At 38.3% G+C, this 21,308-nt stretch overlaps 1 protein-coding gene across 1 annotated transcript in view; it reads left to right on the top strand.

Annotated features, from left to right (window-relative positions):
• The window catches only part of CSMD1 (CUB and Sushi multiple domains 1), a 1,024,926-nt gene that overhangs the window by 215,329 nt on the left and 788,289 nt on the right, over window positions 1–21,308 (top strand). The window contains exon 2 of the mRNA XM_064145849.1: window positions 2,211–2,427. Within this exon, the coding sequence (XP_064001919.1) occupies window positions 2,211–2,427 (217 nt within the window). The remainder of the gene's footprint in view (window positions 1–2,210; window positions 2,428–21,308) is intronic.

Genomic DNA, 21,308 nt, shown 5'->3' on the forward strand with positions numbered 1-21,308 from the left:
TCTGCAAATTTACTGATGTTGGACTCAATCTCCTGGTCCAGATCATCAGTAAAGATATTAAACAGGACCAGGCCCAGCACAGATCCTTGGGGAACACCACTAGTGACAGCTGGCAATTGGATGTGACACCATTCACCACCACTCTCTGGGCCTAGTCCTCCAGCCAGCTTTTGCCCATATCAGAGTGAATCTGTCCAAGCCACGAGAGCAAAAACAAACTGGAGATATAATGGGCTATGAGTGGTAAAGAAATGAGGAAGTTAAAGAGAGAAAGCATTGCCTGCTTTATTTATCGTTCTAGTTTGTTTCTTTAAAGAGGCAATAGTGTGTAATAACTTGTATCTACAATACGGAGTACAAAACACATTTTGGAGTTAAGATGGGAGTAATCTGTGACAGTTGTAAAACTTCTGAGAGTAGGTAGCAAGGACCTCTGTAGGAGTTTGCTAGGATATGGTCATTTTAGAGGGCTCACTGTGCTACCCCAGCAACATTCAATTTTACCTTAAGCTGGCTGTAAGGTTTCCTAATTGCATTTGCATGTGCTATTATGTTCTTTATATGCCAGAATTACACATTTGTGCTCCTGGTGGTTCTGTCATAGGTAGATTTTAGCCAAGCTACTAACTTACATTGGTTAGCTCTGCTCTTTTCAGGCAACTTTTTTGCATTGAGTGGTAGGAAAGCTGCTCTGCAGCACAACTTGCAGAGTGTACTTGATTCACACAAGACAATTTCTGGGTGTTGGTGGCATGAAGTAGCTCATTAGAATATTAGGGTGGTGGACTGTTCCTATAATTCTCCCTTTCTATTTTCAGTACATGATTAAATTATTTTACTTATGACATTGCTCCTGTATGATGCAGGGCATCTTCAACAGTGCTGACAAGTTACAGCGAGCAGTACCCAGATGACACTTTCACAGAGTAATCCATTCCTTCCTCAGGACTGTTTAGTAATACCAATATTCTATTAAAGCAGTGTGAATCAATTGGCAGATATACAATAGAAGATTTTTACTTTAAAGGCCTCTTAAATATCTGTAACATTTTTATCTTTTCATTAGAGTTTTCTTGTATTGGAAATTTAGGGGGAAATTATTACTTGCTAGTTCTTCAGTTTTAGCAGTAAATCCCTTTTATTAAATCATTTTTATTAAGATTTAGAAACCTCCCACAAGCATTTGACAGCACTGCTCTGCAATATTCAGTTTCAGAGACCTACTGCTGAGAAGCTAAAAATAAAATTGCAGCCTTAAATACTTTTCTGGTTTAGGTATAACTATAAAATGCTGGGATTATACTTGTTCTTAAATGTTTAAAATACATGTGATAATCCAAGCATTACAGTGTACAGAATGTCCTTAAACTTTTCTTTGTTCAAATATTTCATTAATGCTTCTCTCCAGCTCTGAGCCAATACAATTATTGTGTGTGGGATTAACAAAATGAAGTAGGAAATTAGCCAAAATGTGCACTGTAAGTCAAGGTTCCTTGAGGATTTCTTGTTAATGAGCTACCTCACAAGGTCTGTAGAATGTAAAAACCAGAGACAAATGTCTGCTGAGTGAGCACTTAGTGTTGTTTTTAAAGAAATCTCTGGCCTACCCTGAAAAAACAAAGCAAAACAGAACCAGGACCCCGACACCCAAAAGCAGAGAAAACTACACTTTCCTTATGGCAATATACATGATGCTTTAAAATGTTATACCACTGGAATTTTGCTGTTTTCTCAAGGTACAAAAAAAATCTTAATGTTGGTTTCAACAGAATGCATAATAAATATGTCTACATTTTACTCTTTGCATTGAAAGTACGTTTCATAATAGCAGAAACACTAACACAAAAACCATTATACATGGCATTAACTAAAAAGCCCTCTCTGGCATTACAACTGTCAGTCTGTTGGATTTATCACATCAAGGCTAATGCTTAAATTTCACATTTGGATGAATAAGCTATACATTGCTAATACTCCATAACTCCAAATAATCATGCATGGCATAAAATAAGATGGTAGGTGCCTCTGAAAATTCAGAATGGGAACTTTGAATGCAGAGGCAAGAATGGTATAAATGCAGGTCTGTCTGGTGGTTGTAATCTGGAATGAAACTGTTAGAAATTTGAGGTTACATACAGTTACTTAGGTAAAAATCTATCCTGGGAGAGGGAAAAACCACCAAAATTCATATTTTCTTTCTTCTTTTTCAGGTCAGAACTGTGGAGGCTTAGTACAGGGACCAAATGGTACTATAGAAAGCCCTGGATTTCCTCACGGCTATCCCAATTATGCGAACTGCACGTGGATCATTATCACAGGAGAACGTAACAGGATACAATTGTCATTTCACACTTTTGCCCTGGAGGAAGATTTTGATATTTTGTCAATTTATGATGGACAGCCTCAGCAAGGCAATCTAAAAGTGAGGTAAGGTACCTGGTTGGGGTGGGTTTTTTGTCTTACTTTCTTTCCTTCTCTCTCTCTCTATTTTATCTCTCTTTTTGTGTCTTGAATATACACTCTGATGATGTGTTATAACTGCATTGTGTTTCCATAATTCTTCCCTGGCCAAGGGGATAGCAATGCCCCAGGATCTCATAGCAAAAGACATTAATCCAAGTTCTGGATCTTTATGACCCTAGCCTGTGTATCAGTAGCATCAGCCCTTCTGAAAATGTGGAGTTTTGGTAAAGGCCTGAGCATGGGACTATCCTGCCTTGCAGTAGCTTGTTTTTATTATCTCTCCTCCGATGGAATCCAAACTGGGCTCAGAGATGGTCTCCTGAAGACACTTGTCCCCATTTTCTAAAAGAATGCTTACTGAGACCACACTTTAGTTTTCTACCATGCCTACAATGTTTGAATCAAAGGATGGACGCACTGCTTGTGTCTCAGGGATCTCTTACCAGATGTGCCACAGAGGAAGCAGTGGCTGATACAGTAGTCTGTGAAAGGCACTATTTCATCTCTGACTGTCAGGCAACCTCTGGGAATGCTTGTCAGATGAAAGCATGGTAGCTATTACATGTGCTGGTTAATCTAGTGGGGGGTGAAACTCCAAAACCACAACACCTGTCTTCCAGATGAGTTGAGCTCTAAATTGTTTGACTTTTCCGAAGTTGAAATTCTTCTCTATTTCTAAATAAATAAAACTATTAGGTAATTAGGGATATTTTTTAAAGGCCAGAAACTGGTTAGTCTTTTATATCCAAATACGACTGAGGTTATGAAGTGGCAAAGTAGAAGCTTTTTGATTCGTAAGCTTTTCACAGCTTCAGATTTTGACTCATCAATTTAATTGGTGCCTTATTTTGCATTTCTCAGTCTTTTGCTGGGTCTAGACTGCAAATATTGGTGTTGGTGATGCTGTGTCATTTTTTTGTTCAGCCATGTGATTTATGCAATACTACAAAACACTGCTATCAGTTCTGTTGTCTGATTACTCTTTTACATGCTGCTGATTTATAATGCTAAAACAAACGTGGGAACAACACCAATTTTTATCTGCATTTTAGTGGGCACCATCATACATTTTTGACAAGAACAGTATTCTGATTGATGGGTGACTCAGTTCCAAAAGTTATGAAAACTGGGGAAGGTAGTACACTGCTATGAACGCTTGAATTTTACACCATCTGTGTTTTATTTACTGTACTTACCTACAGTTCTTGTATCACCGTTATACAAGGATTATCTTTTTGTTCAGTCAGATGCTTTTACCTAACATGCCTGCTTGTTTAGCACTAAGCTGTCAGTAAAAGTTTCTTTCAAGGAAGAGGATCAACTGATATTCTACAGGTATGGGTGTAGAAGAAACAAGTTTCCAAGTACAAACTCAGTCTTAATGAAGTCATTGCAAATATTCCTGATTTCAGTAAAGAAAATACTTCATTTCCAACTTCCAGCATCGAAGCAATTATTTGCCAATTAGTTGCCCTCATAAATGGTATTATCAGGAAAAAAAATACATTTCTTGCCTTTGTAGTATGCAGGTGTTTAAAAATAGAATTTGAGTGTTGGGTTTCTGTTAACATGATTCATACTCTTGTGACTTGCCTGTTGCTGCATAAGGTGTATTTTCAGGCATACTCCTGTACAATAGCAAACTTCAAGACAATTCCCTGAGCTGATACTGGAAAATTATAGTCTTTGTTTCCTAGCTGATGCTATGCAAATGCAAGGGACCATCTTGGACCTTCTGCTTCAGGGTATACTGCGTTTTTTCATACATAAAATACTAGATTTTGGGTATAATATATTTCTTTCATCATTATCTAAAATCTGGAGATTTTCCTTTAAAATATCTGAGTGATTATGTAGCCCTTACAAATGATAATAATGAAGTAATATCCATTTCTTAATTTTGTAGTATTTTTTAGCTACTAAAAAAAAATCAATAAGAAAATAATACTATGTGAAACTTGTTTGCTGCCTAAAGGACATTTTGGTATGCTAAACACACAACAGGATACTTTTGCTACATATTGACTGCAAAAAACAATACATAAAATATACCAAAATTATAAGGGAAGGAATAAATTGTTTTAAGCTCTTTGTGTGGAGGAAGGGAAGAGACATAGGTAGTTATAAGATGCATATGAACTTCTTCACGTGGAAAGTCAAGGGGGAATGGGTACAAATTATTAACATCCTGAGTGGACATGAGGAAAATATTTCACAGTGAGAACAATTAGCCATTAGAATCATACAGTGAAGTGGAGGATCCTTCAAGAATGGACAGTTATGTTTTGGCTGCAGAGGGCACTGGGTCATCTTATCTAGACTGTGCTTTTGCCAAGTAAAGCTGGACTAGATTATACTTGAGGTTCCTTCCAAACTTGGGTTCTATAATTCTGTTATATACAGAAAAGTGAAATTTTCAGTCTGATGTCACCTGTTATGGTAAAGTTTTGTAGGGTACTGTTGTCATAATTTTATAAACAAACATTAAGATAGATAATTAATGTCACTGTTTATAATAACCAAAACAGATGTCTCCATGCTACATTATTGAAAAAAAACCAACCCTTATCATAAAGCCTAAATATAGCTTTTAAAATGCAGACAAATTCTAATTAAACTGGGGAAAATAGTATTTTCCTTAAATTTTAATTTGCATTTTAAATAGTAAAGGAGTTGTCATTTGCTATTCATAGTTAACCATCAGCAGGCAGCATTCATATGGATGAAACTCTTGGAGCAAAGAGAAGCAAGTGTGGGGCACTGAAAGGCTGTTCGTTGTGAATTGTTTCCCCTAGAGCTATATTCAGTATTTCAGTGTAGCTCAGGGGTCAGGAATTTTTTTAAAAGACTTTTTCTTGTGTGTATTAGAGACACTAGAAACTGAGAATATTTTTAATAGGAATTATAAATGAATCAAGAGGACATAGGGACTAGGACCATAGCCCAGCTTTGAAGAGGCTTAGTGCATAGGCAGATGTGAACTGCCGATATCAACCTATTGAATTGTGTACAGTCAGTAGATACATTACCTGCCACCAGCAAACAAACTCAAAACTGTCATTTCAAGAGTTCATGGATTTGAAAAGGCATGTCAGGGCTGGTTGTACTGCATTACCTATCTCCTACAGATACGTAGAAAGGAGAAAAATGCTCATTAATGTTAGTGCGCTGAATCTTTTTACAATGTATTTTTGTTATGCAGAGTTCCTGAATAGGGGTTTCATAGAGAGGTGTAGGGAAACTGTAACAGGATTCAGTAAACAGAAGTGCCCGTGTCAAAAACTGCTGCTGGAGAACTGAGGTGGAGTGTTAGGGCGCGTTGAGAGACTCTGAGTACTGTGAATCACAGTATCACAGTATCACCAAGGTTGGAAGAGACCTCACAGATCATCAAGTCCAACCCTTTACCACAGTGCCCAAGGCTAGACCATGGCACCAAGTGCCACATCCAACCTTGCCTTGAACTGCCCCAGGGACGACGACTCCACCACCTCCCCAGGCAGCCCATTCCAGTGCCTAATGACTCTCTCAGTGAAGAACTTTCTCCTCACCTCGAGCCGAAATTTCCCCTGGCGCAGCCTGAGGCTGTGTCCTCTTGTTCTGGAGCTGGCCACCTGAGAGAAGAGAGCAACCTCCTCCTGGCCACAACCACCCATCAGGTAGTTGTAGACAGCAATAAGGTCACCCCTGAGCCTCCTCTTCTCCAGGCTAAATGTTGCAACCATGGTGAACTGAGAGCGAGTGTGAATGCCTTCATGTCAGTTCATGGCTCGATACTCCACATTTTGTTCTAGGTCAGGTACAAGTACATGTTGTAATCTCTGTGTCACAGTGGCTGTTGGTAAAAGTTACTTTTTTCAGTATCATGCATTCAGTTTACTAAGATGTAGTTAGGGAAGATGTGTGCAATACACTCTGGAATAATCCTGTCAAATAATCAAGCCAATATTTCATGCAGTTCTGAAATTCTCTTAAAAATGTATTCCAAGCAACTTTGGCTTCCCGTACATAGAAAAGCTGATAACAAAATTGCATGCACTGATGGAAAGATGCAAATGTACCAACATGAATATTTTTGCTTGCATGTAGATGTCAGTAATGTTTGTTTCAGACATATGTGGTATCTGGAAACTGATTTTCAACTATCTGCTTGCCTTTGTGGTTTCTCAGGTCTTCTAAGCAACACTTAGTTTACTGCAGCCTAGGTAATGATTTAATAGGTGCTGCCTGTTATTACTTACATTAGGTGAAATAAACAGTTTTGGTTTAATGGAGCAGTGATGCAAATGAGAGAAGCTGCTAACAGTGCATGTAATCAAATAAAGCTTACCAGATTTTTTTTCTGGCATGCATATATACAGTGTGTGTTCAATAGCATGTCCTGTCTACTTTCCTGATTCATGAAGAAATAACAGGACACAAACCTATATTCAAAGGGTGAACCTTTTCTGTCTCCAGTAAGCAATACACCATATGTCTATTCTGCAATTCAGGATCCACACGTGGAGACATGGAAAGTGAAGTGGAAGTCTGAGATCCTGATTATTATTACTGTTATCCAAACAAGTCAAAATGTAACATGCATTCAACACTTTTTTGTTGCTGTTGTTGAGTCTCTGCTGCTTCAGAAGACAACTTCTATCCCCCTTTGCTGTGTTTGTTAAAGAGAGCTGACAGAACAAAGCTCTTAAATTGGATTGAAAACACAGAATTATATTTTGCCATTGGAATGGGCTGCCCAGGCAGGTGGTAGAGTCACCGTCCCTGGAGGTATTCAAGAGAGGACTGGGTGAGGCACTTGGTGCCATGGTCTAGATGACTGGATAGGGCTGGGTGCTAGGTTGGACTGGATGATCTTGGATGTTTCTTCCAACCTGGTTGATTCTGTACAGCAAATTCTAGAGAGTGAGAGATAGAGAAAAGAAATTACAGAAGCAGATCCAACAGCCGTGGCAACCCCCTTGAATTTTCCCCCAACCCCAAACTAAATCTCTAATCCCCAGTGCTGCGATCCTCCCCCCCCACAATGCCTCCACCATCCAGAGGCCTAAACACAAGCCTCTGGAGGCCCCAGAACAGGCCTACTCCTTACATGCTTGTGCCAGTACAGTGGCTCCCACTTGACACGGGGCAGGAGGGAGAGGAAAGGAGAAGGAACTGGCCTTGCTGTGAGCTGGTAAAGAGACAGCAGAATTATGGAACTGAATAACAATCTTCTAGTCTCCAGAGGATTCTTTAACCCCACAGTTCCCCCTGGTACACCCTTCTTTCCAGGATCAAGAGAACAGTAAAGCGATGAGAGGGCGATTGCCTTTTCCACACAACTGCTGACAACGCAGCAGCAAGACCTTTGAGCAGGTTAGGCTGTTTTACTTTCTCTTCCCCTTTCCTCTTTTTATTGCACATCATTTTCTATAAGTTACTTTCAACCTATAGGATTTTTGTGTTGGTGGGCTGGTAATTTTGTGAAGATAAAAACTTTAGGAATGAGTACAACAGCCCTCTTTTTCCAGTTGAAGCTTATCTAGAACACAGCACAAAGTAACAAACTGAGTTAATGTTCAGATTTTAAATGAGATTACTGAAGAATTTCAGCAGGACATTCTGCTATTTTGTACATCTCTAAGAGAAGGAAAACTGTAATGGTATGATTATGGAAATTGCTGAGTTCCTGTCAGCAGAGATGCCTATCAATGACTGTCATTCCTCTTTTTTTATGTTTAATCAGATTTTTCTTGGCTTTTACATTTATTAAAGTATTGGGAAGAATAAATCATTTATAGTAGAGGGCTCAAATGTGATTCATTGTATATCACATAGTTATTTTAGGAAAGAAAGGAAACTGTGACCTGATCAGCTAAATGCTGACAGATAGTTTCTGCCAACAGCAAAAAGAGCATGCAATGAAAGGAATGATAATTTATGTCTGCAGTATTGGCAGGTTCAAGCTCATATATGGCAATATTTTTTTCACAAGTGGATAAAAGGCAAAAATTCTGTTCCCTAATTTTTTTTTTAGCTTTCCAATTCAAAGTCTTAAGCTTGCTAATTTTGTTGGCAAGCCTACATACAAAAAGGATTTAATGAAAAAAATATTGAAGTCAAATAAGGAATTTTCTTAACTACAACAAACTGCTTTAGCGAGAATTATGGGCACGTTAAGTATGTGGTTTAGGCTGATACTAAGTGATGGTCAGCTAAAAAAGAAGAGAATATTTTTTCTTCTTTTTTTCCCCCCAAAAACACTGTTTAAATCGTTAATAAAAATAATAAAAAATAGAGGACACAATAACCTCACTGCCCCAGATGACTTCTTCTTGTAAATGTTCTTTGAAATATACTTTCATAGGTATTAAGGTTTTCATTACTTTAAACACAGCATCCTCAACACTGCCTGCAAAATGTCCTTAAAGTATATGTGTGTATCTTTCAACACAACTTTCAGCTGATCTTGCCTGCCTCAAAATAATACTATGAGTTGTATTTTCTTCTTTATTTTTTGCCATGGAATTGCCTTCCACAACAACAAGATGACATTAGGATTTTCTCAATCATCCTTTCCTTACCCCTGGAACTGAGCTATGTTATTTAGTTTTTGAGCAAGGAAAACCTTTTATATTCATAGGACTCTCAGTCAGAATAGCGACAGTATTGTGGTGTACAGCGGGTAAGGAGGCGAGAACTGAGGAATAATGGCAGGGGGGAAGAGAAAGTGGAAGATATCAGAAGCTTATTTGTGGTAGGTCATAGCTGTGCACAGAACAGGCAGGTGTAATGTGTTGGAATGAAGTACAGCTCTACACACTGTAAGTACTCTGAGACTCTTCTAAGGGGACCTCCATGAAAACACATAGTAAAGGCATTTATACAGCTTTCAAAGAGAAGTTAATTTCCACTGCATACTCTGAATATATTATATGCCTCCAGAAGATGGCAACCATTGAAGCCAAACAAGGAAAAGGAGTTTTGCGCTTACAGAACAATTACAAGGCTGTGTAGGGTTTCTTATTCTGTATTTTTCTCCTGAGAAGCATTTTGCATTATCACCAAAAGAGATCTGAGCAAATACAATCTCTGGACAGTATAGATATTTGTAGAGAGCCAGCTTCCTTACTGCTTACTTTACATTTGTGATACATTTATTTTGTAATAATCTCTTCTAGAAACACAAAGCAAGTGACAACATAACCTAGGCAGCTATTTCTTTCTACTGCATCTCATGCTTATTACCCCACATTCATTATTAGTTCAATGAGGTGAATCACCTTCCTAACTTTCAGCAATTTATTTTTTAATCTTTTTGTTTGTTTGTTTTCTTTGTTAATTGAGTAAAGTGAGTTCTGTTTGTGCTGGTTTTCGTGCCAGATTCATTGGTGCAATCAAAATCAGATGAGTTTTTTAGGGCAAGAACCTTGTCTTCTGAGAGCCTTTTCTTCTCAGAAGGAAGTGAGACATGTTCCTTGTTTTATCCATGGTGATGGAGTAATGAGGTACAGATTTCTCTGCACTGTGTGTTTGCAGATTTAAGGTAGAGATGTCCTCTTATCTCAGTTTATGAATTACCCATCACAAACTTTATTAAACTTGACCATGTCAGAAAATTAAATGAAGATTTTTTGGGGGACAATGAACATAATTTCTGGCCCTCTTTTGAGAATCTGTCTTAATTTTTTCACTGGTGGAAGATGATTATTCATTACCTAACAACAGAAATGAGAAAAATGATTTAGCTTGTGGTGGAATAATGTGGAAATCACTGATCAGTATTATAACTTTGTGTAGTAAGGGATTAACAGTCATAAGGATGTTATGGAAAGCAAACATATGCATCATATTTAAAATCTATGAAATAGAACATTGAATAGATAAATATGCCTTTCTATTATGGCAGAAGCACTGATTCAAGAGTGACATTAAGTAAAAATGTGTCTTAAATAGCATGCAAGCCATTATTACTTGGAGAATTATGTTTCCCGGGGTTGAGTACAGGTGATGTTTGATATATGTGAGACAAATGTGTAGCCAGGCTGGAAAATATTAAGGTCAAGTGACTATTGTTTCATACAAGTTAGCCAAGCCACAACGGGGAAATAAGCATTTTAATCCCTATTTGTCACATCTGAGTTTATCTGTTGTGTCTTTTAAAGGAGAATATCAGCCAACAAACAGCACACTAAATCAATTAGATTGCTAACTTCTGTTTGAAATTGTATTTCCATAAAGCCAAATGATGGTACTATTGTGCATGTATCAACCATTGCAGCAATCACTTCCATGCTGCATGGTTTTTAATTGCCAGTTACTGATAGGAAAGAGTTAATGAAAATATATATAATTTTTCTTTTAGTTTTTTCTTGAATGAAGAGGGGTTTTTTTAATTGCAAAGAAACTTTGAAATAGCAGACACAGCCACTGAATAAGGTTAGCATCTCCCTGTGCATTAAGAGAATAATATATTCTTTTGAAGTTTAAAATTAGTGTGTAGTCCTTCAATAGATGTTCCACAGCAAACAGTATGTGAGCATCTGCCTGATATCTGAGAAGAAAACCTTTTCTCTGTCAGCCATAGCTTATTTTTGTTTCCTTGTGGAAATTGTAGAAAATGGTTGAAACTGAGAAGGCTTCCTTTCCTTATAAAGATAAAACACCAAGCCATCAAAATCCCCATTGTGTGCTACAAGCATGAAAGAGCAAATTGAGCGTGACAAGTAAACACGGGGATCATGAAGCCTTTTTGTTTCTTTCTTTCCTTTTAGTGTTGTAAGGCCTTCAGCCAGATACTCTGATGTCATGCTGTGTGAAAAAGATCTTAATTTCTCTAGTTGCTGTGAGATGTTGCAAGTATCAAAGAGATTGCCACTAAGAAAAAAACCCACCCAAACAAACAAACAAACAAACCCCCAAAGAATTTATTAGCATGAATAACTCAGCATTCTCTAGCGAGGAAAGAAAAGCAAGTTAGTTACACATAAAAAAACCCAAAGAAACAAAACCCCCCACTAAAACCAAACAAAACCACTCCAACAGTGAATAAGTATCAAACATCAGAGAAAAAGGGCTGGGTTTAGGCTCTCACTTGGAAAGTTTGCATGTGAATTCCTTACTGACAATGAAGGCAACTGACCACAGCGTTCAGGGCACAATGACCTGACACTGCATTCATTGACCTCTGTGCATGGAAACAGAAATAGACAATTGTCTAGCAAACTGAAGTCTAAATATTTATCAGTAAAACTGCTTATTGATAAAGACTATGATAATGAATACTCACTGTCATTTTAGAGAAGGTATAAATAAGACCTTGTGACCAAAGTAGAAACTGGCTTTGAAAGAGCATTTGCAGATCCAGTTTTGGATTGTCAGTTGCTGCGGAGTAGTGACCCAAGTTGGAAAGGCTCAGAGAACAGCGTTACTAGTAGTGCCAGAGTCTTATCCATTGTCTAGAAGCTCCACAGTTGATCTGTTTTGTCTTTTTCTTTTTTTTCCCCTCAAATTGAAGGGTCCCTGAAGCTTCTGTCTGTCTACCTGAAGAAACTACTTCTGTCTCAACCTGGGGCTATGTGTTTTCCTGTTTTTATTTCAGATTTTCCAGCCATGATCTTCCCCTATATGCCAAATTAAACTTAGCTCCTGCAGTTATTTTTGTTGTTGTTGCTGAAAGCATCTTTTAAACACAAGCAGTTGAGAATATGTGGAGTAAAACAAAGAGATTATGCATGTGATGGACAGAAACTCTGTCCACTATAAAACTCTGTAAATTATGAAGAACTACAGTGGGCTTTTTCTTTTTTAATACCAGGAAGCACAGGATTCAACAATGAAAATGCAACCAAAACTCTGTAGACATGCACAAATTTTCTTGCAGAGTTAGAGGATAAATTCACAAGCTAAGCTTTTGGAAACTATCTTTATTGGAATGTTTAGCCTAGTTATAACAAACAGTTAAATAACTGACATGAATTCAAATAGATGCTGATGTGGATTTTAGGGAAGCTCTAGTTTAAAGTATGCCAAGCATTTAAAAAATGCTTTCTCTATATTACACAAATCATAATAGATGGACTCCTTGAGGAAAAATTAAAAGCCACATCCAGAAATTCTAAATCTCCCTAAAACAGTGCTTCTGAAATCCTTATTTTCAAATACTGTGCTCCTAAGGTGTGAAAGGGCAGAGAAGCAGAAGAACAGTGTTTTCCATACACACAGAACAATAGAAGTGAGAAAGGCCCTCTCAAAATTGAGTTCAACACCTGGCCGAAGCAAGTTCACCTATAGGTCTTTATTGTCTCCAGAGATGGAGACTTCATCACCTCCCTAGTCAGCCTGTTACAGTGCTCCATCACTGTTAAATATAAGAAGTTCCTCCTCACGTTTAGATGGAGCTTCTTATGTTAAAATCTGTCTTAAGTTTTAGTTGTCATGGGACTACTTTATACCACAGATCACCAAATATATAGAATGCCAAAGAAACTACCAAGTGGATAGACAGTTCCTATGGATTTAGGTAAATCAATAATTTGTGCAATTATTGAATTATCTATTTTAAAACTTAAAATTAAGCACTAATTTCTAACATTATAATAAGGAGCACAGTGATTTATTTTATAAAAGCCAGCTTCCAAAGCTATTCAGCATAGTTGGCAGCTTTTTACTAACTGTTCAAGCTTGCTTTCACAGTGTAGTCTTGTCCTCATTTATTTGTTGTTGCAACCATTAATCATAGGTTCTCTCATTCTTTTCATAAAGGCCTTGCCAAAAGCAAAGCTTGTCATCTTTAGCATTTCAAGATACAGAGTACAGAAAAGTTATTTTATTATTCTGCAATTGTTAGTTATTAGTATTGCTCCACTATTTTCCCTTTGCCTGCATTTCGAGTGCTCTGCCTTGTCACTGATGGGAAGAGTGGATTTTTTTGTACACCTGATCTAAAGAAGTCTTTGCAAGCTTAGAAGCTCTTGATAGAGATGAGAGTATCTTCTCAAGGGGAAAGTGTTAACACATTCTTGCCTATAAAATTTAATTTCCTGTGCTCAGAAATGTTGCTTATGTGTAGGAAGACTCTGCCTGAAAAGAAGCATGAACATGCTTAGCTAAAGCTGTGGCTAAATCCATCTATCTTGTTTCTTGGCAGTTGAATTTTAGTAATCAATTTATTGCTTTAAATGTGCTTATTTTGCTTATTTTACATATTATAACTACAGACATGTGACATCACATCATAGAAGCAAACTATGATGCATACTGGTTCAGTACTGATAGGAGCAGGCAGAAGTCAAGTTATCGAATATACAATTTGAGGCTCAATTATCACAAGAAAACTGCATAATGACCTCATACTTGATTTTTTCAAGTGGACAGCTATAAAGATGAATCCAATAATACATCTCTGCTTTTTTTTAGTAGTCCTTGCAGGCTGTATGTCTATGCTGTATTGATTAGTATGAGGGTTTAATAAAGTTTATTCATTGCAGATATTAATTTAAAAGCCTCCACCTGCTGTTGTATTATCAATTTCAAATTTTGTATTTGAAATCAGTCAATTGGTCAAGACTCTCAGCAGTTCATAAAAATGTATTCAGTCTGAGACTGGGAAAAAAAAAAGGCAAGCATGTAGAGAGAGTGACTCCATTACAGGGAATCACAAAATTATTACAGTTGGAAAAGACATGATGCAGGTTATGCTACTTTACTTAACAAATTGTGCTAGTTTGAAGCTAGCTAAAAGGTTTTGGTGAGAACAACTAGATTACAGGCTGTGAAAGGAAAACAGTGGTGATGGCTACTTCACTCATAGGCTTGATGAGAGGTATATGAATAAAAGCAAAACATAGATAAGGGAACCTTCTCCTCTGCTGCTGGTGAGCTCGGAGATGGATCTCACTCTCTAACCTCACCCTCCATTTTCTTTTCTAATCCACTTTGCTTCCTAACCCCCCTGGCTGAACCTCCATTCTTCTTTGGGACTGGGGTAAGGTTGAGAGGGATAGGGGGAAGGTGAAGGGGTGGCTGAGAGCCTCTCCTGGGGACTTGGGTTTCTGGGAGGGCTGTTGTGTTTCTGTATTCCCTTTTACCTTGTCTGTTTCTGTCTATAACTGCATATACTGTAAATATCTGCCTGTATATTGTGCTATAGAATGAAAATTCTATATTCCTTCTGTCATAATTCCATAGAATTGAGTTGAAATAAATACCTCATTCAAACACACAACTTTTTGAAACAAGAGACTGCTTATGAGATTTTTCATCCTTTTAAAGTATCATTTAATCTGTTTTATTGGTTATGCAAAATAGTACTTGCATTAATAGAGCTTCTCTTGCTAAATGCTCGACTTGGTATAAGATTGTCCAGAGGCCTTTGAGTAGAAGCTGTTGAAGTGTAAGATGTTTATAGTACAGGGAAGTAAACTAATTTTACTGCTCCAAGTTTTTGTCCATAAGATGGAGATGTTTGCTTTCATAGAAGTGCTCTGAGACCTTGTTTCCAGAGTGTCAGCTTCCTTTATTGTTTTCAGAAAACTCTTTCCAAAATGCTGGATCTGCAAATCTGTATTTTATGAGCATCTTTTAACTTTATTTATGCTTAAAGGATTTTAGAGACTTGGAACCATTATCCAACGAAAGCAAGCTGCCTGCACACATGAAGGTTCCACAGCTTGGCAGTAAGGCAGTCTAGTATGTACTAAATCAAGTCTTTTGTTTGTAATTGTGAGAGCAGATCCAACAAAGGCAGCCATACTGACACTAAAGTGAGGTTTATGGGCAATAAAAGACACAGTTTTGACGTAACACCTCTTGGATCTTTGAACAGAGGAAATAAAGTGGCTATGGAGCAGTAGGTATATTACCTCACAGCAAGTGACTGCATACAGCAGAGGCTGCAGCACGTACTTGTGTATAGAACGATTAAGAGACAAGCGTAGCACTGGAAAGCATCTTCTTATTGATTCAGTGAGTCATGTCCTGTTACCTCCTAGTGTTAACAGTGCCCTGATACTACCACAAGAAATAGTTCATAGCTTCTCTCAGGTTTTCTGGGACCATTAAGAAAACAGATGAATATTTTTACTTGTTACAAATCCAAATTTACTACTCTTTTCTGAACTATGGAATAAGGGAAACAATTCACCTGTCATAATAGCACAAGAAATAACCCAAACAGACAAATGTCATCCTGGAAGTTGTGTCTTTAGTTCTCCTGGGAGCATTTAACAAGCATGATTTATGACTATTCAGATTTTGAGATTCAGATTGCTTTCTAACACTATGACAGTGGCCTCTTGACTCATACTGATGTTTTTTGGTTTGTTTGAGGTTTGGTTTTGTTTTGTTTAATTTTTGAGTGTAATCCTTTTCAGCTCAACGTACTTAAATTATTTTCCTGTAAGTTCATTATAGCTTGCCTTTTATCAGTGAGCAACAATCAGTGAAAGTTTAAGTTCTTAAACTCTTACCTTAATTAGATAAATAGCACCAGGTGCATAAGCAGGGTGACAGAGCTAATGGAAAGGGTTTGTGAATTAAATAAACATACTAATAGATGTTTTCTTTAATTGGAATCACAAGCATTTACACAGAGGTTATGCTGTCTGAGCATTTCTTGGATGAGGCAGAAAAAAAGTAATTCATGTCCTCATTGTTTTGTGTGTGAAATCAGTATGTAAGATAAATAATCAAGTAAGCCACATATTGAGTGATTAAGTGTCCAGTTTTAGCTTGCAAAGTGACATGCAGGAAAGCAAAGTGCATTTGTTCAATGAAGAAAACTCACCATCCACTTCCTCTTCCATTTTTACCTCCATCATGATCACTCTTTCATTCCTCTTCTAGTTGCTTTTTCTCTGCTGTAACTCATTCTTTTTAATCTTTTATGTAAACTGATTTTAAAGTCATTTGAGTCTAAACTAAAGATCAAAGCAAGTAGTAAGCATCTATTTGTCTCCTTTACACTTGGCTTCCTCTTACTTAGGGTAGATTTCAAACTTTAGTCATTCATACAATCAGTCTTCCTTGACTACCTGAAAATAGAACACAAAAGAAGGAGCGATTGATTGTATTAAGTCACATCCTCCCAGAGAAATTAAGGTATGGTAAATCACATTGTGAATTTAGAGCATTCACTACTCTGTACTAACTAGATAGGTAAGAACTCTTGGTTTGCTCACAGGAGGTTGAAGTTATTAGTTCATTCCACCCACATCAGTGCTTGCAGCTTCACATCCCCGTGCCCTGAGTAGAGACCTATCTGCTCTACACGGCTTGTCAGCAAGGGCAATTAGGCTGTGCTCAGTGTGGCACTCAGTATTACTACAAAGCTTCCTGCTGGTTCAGAGCGTAGGCAGACTACAGCTCTTATCTGTCTGCAAAATAACCTTCATAGACATAACCACAGAGAGCCTTCAGGCAAAGAAACTTATTCTGCTTAAAAAAAAAAAAAAGGCATCTAGCCTTTGGTTGATAGTAAGAGAGAGAAATCAGTGAAGGATAGCTGATGTGCTTAATTTTATTGTGCGTTAACGTTTATTAGCATCTAAATAAGTCCTTGGCATGTAGTTTTGTAGCATCACTTAGCTGATAGAACTTTATGCTTTAGGCTGGAAAAAGTGGTCCTGGTCTTCCTTTGCCCTCAATTCCCAACACATGCTTTGCTACACAATGAGGCACCTCACAAAGCTGTGTAACTTTACTTTAGAAAAACTCACTGGTCTTTATTTAAATAGTTAATTTATGATTGAGCAGAATGCCTTTTACCAGTGTAAGGTAAGAAGGAACACATGCCATGTGGTAGATTGAAATTACAGATAGGAGACCATGCACATGAGCATTCATAATGGCTCAATTATATTGCAAACCTGAAGGGAGGCTGTAGCCAGGTGGGGGTTGGTCTCTTCTGCCAGGCAACCAGCAACAGAACAAGGGGACACAGTCTCAAGTTGTGCCAGGGGAAGTCGTGGCTGGATGTTAGGAGGAAGTTCTTCCCAGAGAGAGTAATTTGCCATTGGAGTGGGCTGCCCAGGGAGGTGGTGGAGTCACCATCCCTGGAGGTGTTCAAGAAAAGCCTGGGTGAGGCACTTAGTGCCATGGTCTAGATGACTGGCTAGGGCTGGGTGCTAGGTTGGCCTGGATGATCTTGGAGGTCTCTTCCAACCTGCTTGATTCTATGATTCTACTAATTCCATATCCTCCATATAAGTTGTCATGTTTAACATTCTCATAAAGTCAGAGACAGTGCCATTAGGATAAGGAATAGAAGTACCAGGAATTATCTGACAAATTATCATTGGAAAATACTGAAAGATATTTTCTTCAGGCACTTAATTTGTAGAAAAATAACTGAGGTTTCCTGTGTGTTTACTGTGATTCCAACACACCCTTGAAGATACTGTTTTAAGACATCATGAGGTAAACCTGATACTTAACTTTGACACAGCTCTTACCCAATGAAATTACTGAGTAAAGAAGTGGGTATATCTGTATTGAAAATCTAATTTGCAGCAATAACCTCAATTAAGGAGGGGAAAATGAGTTGTTCTTTCTTGAGTTATTTGATGGGGTGTGTTTTGGTTTGGATTTTTTTTGGGGGGAGTGGTATGGTGGGTCGGTTGTTTGTTTGTTTTTCTTTTGAAAGAGAGAATTGTTGGAAAGTACACAGAGGAAAGATTTTTTTCATCAAGGAAAAGACTGAGTTCTCTCCTTGTCTGATAGGATTCTTTGGTTTAGGAGAAAACTTCTATATTTCCATGCAAAATGAAAATGAAAATTCACTTCCATTCTCATTTCAGCAGAGGTTTTACACTAAGTTAAATTTCCATGCAGACCAGAAGTACATTCATCTGGATTGTAGATTTATTTCAGTTGACTTACACAAACAGATCCCCTGGTCTTGTATAAAGTATAAATAATACTTGGTTTTCACAGCTGAGAGATGCAGATAACATACTTCACCAAAAGATCTCAGCTTTCCAGTGTTATGATCCTTCCTTTCTGCATTTAGTTTCTTTACTCTGAAATTTTGTATCAACTCACTGAAAAGTTAGTGCGAATTGTAAGCAGCACAGTCAAATATATTACAAGTATATTATGTCAAAACTGAAAGGTCCTATGATAGTGAAAGATGGGGTAAAATTTAAGCTATACCAAATAGCACATAATGCAAGGCTCCCTCCATTAACTTTAGCCCCCAGTTCCTAATAATTATTCCCTTTTTTTTGGTAGAGGACCTGCCTGAGTTCTCTCAGAAGTCCCAAATACCTTGCAGTGAAACGCTTTGAACAGAAATTAATTGCTAATCATTTTTACATACTAATTTCCTGATATATAACATGGAAACTTTTGTTCTCCACTCTCTTCATCTGTGGAAAAAAAAAAAAAAGGAGTAAAAGGAGCACATTCTTTCCTCAGCCTTTGGTTTAGTTTCAAATCTTTGAAGTGTAAACAAAAACTACTTAGAAGTAAATGCTAAAATCTACCTCTTTAAGAGAGGCAGATTCCCTAAGCTTTGTTTTACCTTATTAGTAATACAGAAGAGATTATCAGGTTTTGCTGACATAAAGTTTACAGCATTTCACACACCTAATGCCCTCTTCTGTTTCCTGACCACACTGAAGTTAAGCCAGGCTGGTGTCTTTCATCTCTGACAGTATTTTCTTTACCTGACAGATATAATTTTTTTTACAATTGCACTCTTTCATGTAGTTAACTGCCACAAAACATCATCCTATCAAGGAAGAATATCTGAGAAGATGTGTGTGAGAGAGCATTTTCTTTATTGTACTTCAAGTTGTTTTAAGTGATGCTTTTTTGGTCTGCTTTTCATTTGCTTCCCTATTAAACTAAACATTTGTTTCGGGCACTCATAGTTTGCCTTAGATCGCAAGCACAGATACAGACTGGGTGGTGAATGCCTGAGAGCAGCCCTGAGGAAAAGGACCTGGGGCTCTGGGTCGATGAAAAGCTCAACGTGAGCCAGCAGTGTGTGCATGCAGCCAGACAGCGACTGTGTGCTGGGCTACATCAAGAGCAGTGTGGCCAGCAGAGCAAGGGAGGGGATTCTGCTCCTTTACTCTGCTCTCATCAGATCCCACCTTGGGTACTGTGTGCACTTCTGGAGCCCCCAACACAAGAAGGACATTGAACTGTTGGAGTGAGTCCAGAGGAGGGCCACAAAGATGATCAGAGAGCTGGAGCATCTCTGCTATGAGGCAGGCTACAAGAGTTGGGGGTCTTCAGCCTGCAGAAGAGAAGGCTTCAAGGAGACCTTATAGTGGTCTTCCATTATCTGAAGGGGCCCTACAGGAAGGCTGGGGAGAGACTTGGGACATGGTCTTGTAATGACAGGACAAGGGATAATGGGTTCAAACTGGCAGAGGAAAGATTCAAGCTAGAGGTTAGGAAAGAGTTCTTTACAGTGAGGGCAGTGAGACACTGGAACAGGATGCCCAGGAAGGTTGTGGACACTCTCCCTGGAGGTGTTCAAGGCCAGGCTGGATGAGGCCTTGGGTGACCTGTTCTAGTGGGAGGGGGGTTGAAACTGTAAATCTGTCCACTTACAGTTTTAACCCGTTATCCCTTGTCATATCCATACACTCCTTGATAAAGAGTACCTCCCCATCTTTCCTGTAGCACCCCTCCAGGTACTGGAATGCTGCTATAAGGTCTGCCTGGAGCCTTTTCTTCTCTGGACTGAACAACGACTATTCTAACAAGGTTCATATGGGCCCATCTTTCAAACTTGTCCAGGTCCCTCTGAATGCCATCCCTTCCTTCCAGTGTGTCAACTGTATGACACAGCTTGGTTACCAGGATGAAAGAAGAAAAAGAATCACACCTTTTACTGATAGTTCAGTAGCTATATATTACTGGATGAAAAGGTGGTTTAAGAGGATGATAATATCTAGTTCCAGTAGGAGTTGAAGTTCTGTGGCTTTTGTCCTAATTTTAGTTTTTCAACAGCTAAAATAAAATGTTTAAAAATGCCTGCATAAACCCATCTTTTTCACAAGTACCTTTTTCAAGAAAGAACAAAAAATTATACAGATCTCTAAAGAATTTATGACACTAAAATTAGCTCTCAGCTCGCAAGTTAAGGTTTCCAGTGTGGGAAGCAATGTTAGATCACCACCTATTTGTAATCCTGCTCTCTCCCAGAATAAAACCTATTTGATTTACGCATTTATCTTGAGGTAGGAGCTGTGAGAGCTGATGTATGAGTTTGGAGTTAGCTATGTAGCAGCTTCTTTTTCTGCTCTGTGAGCCAGAGAAGATGCTTTGGCTGTGTGTGCTGGAATGTGGCCAATGCCTTGCATCTTCTGGTAGCCCTACCAGGGAAGTCTGATACTCCTTCCGGCAGATTCTGCTCTGTGCAGGGCACTGGAAGGCACTGAGTGTGTCTAGATGAAGATTTCTTACAAAGACAATGTCAGTACTGCAAGCAGGTTTGCATTTTGTCATGCTCAGTAGTGACAATGCGCTTTTTAGGTGATAGAAGCAAAGGGACCATTTTGCCATGTCTGAATCTGTTAGCAGAGGCATGCTCTGCATCTAGAGCCAGACCTGAAAAAGAGATGAGTGTGCCCAGCTGGAGGGTTTTCTGGCTTGAATTTCTTTTGAGTTTGCCCTTCATGCTGTCAATGCATGCTCAAGTTCAAGACCACTTTAGAAGGACGTGAGAAAATGTTTACTCACAAAACCTTATGAGCCAAAGCAAAATACTCTTCCTGCTTTAACTGCAGAATGTTCAGGAACTGGTAGTTTTCTCAATAACTACTCCATCAGACTGTTCTTTATGGAAATGGTATTCTTCATTAATCACTGTCCAGAACTCCAAATGAGGATAATGGGGCTGCCTC

This window comes from Pogoniulus pusillus, chromosome 7 (genome assembly GCF_015220805.1).
Source record: "Pogoniulus pusillus isolate bPogPus1 chromosome 7, bPogPus1.pri, whole genome shotgun sequence".
Taxonomy (NCBI): Eukaryota; Metazoa; Chordata; class Aves; order Piciformes; family Lybiidae; genus Pogoniulus; species Pogoniulus pusillus.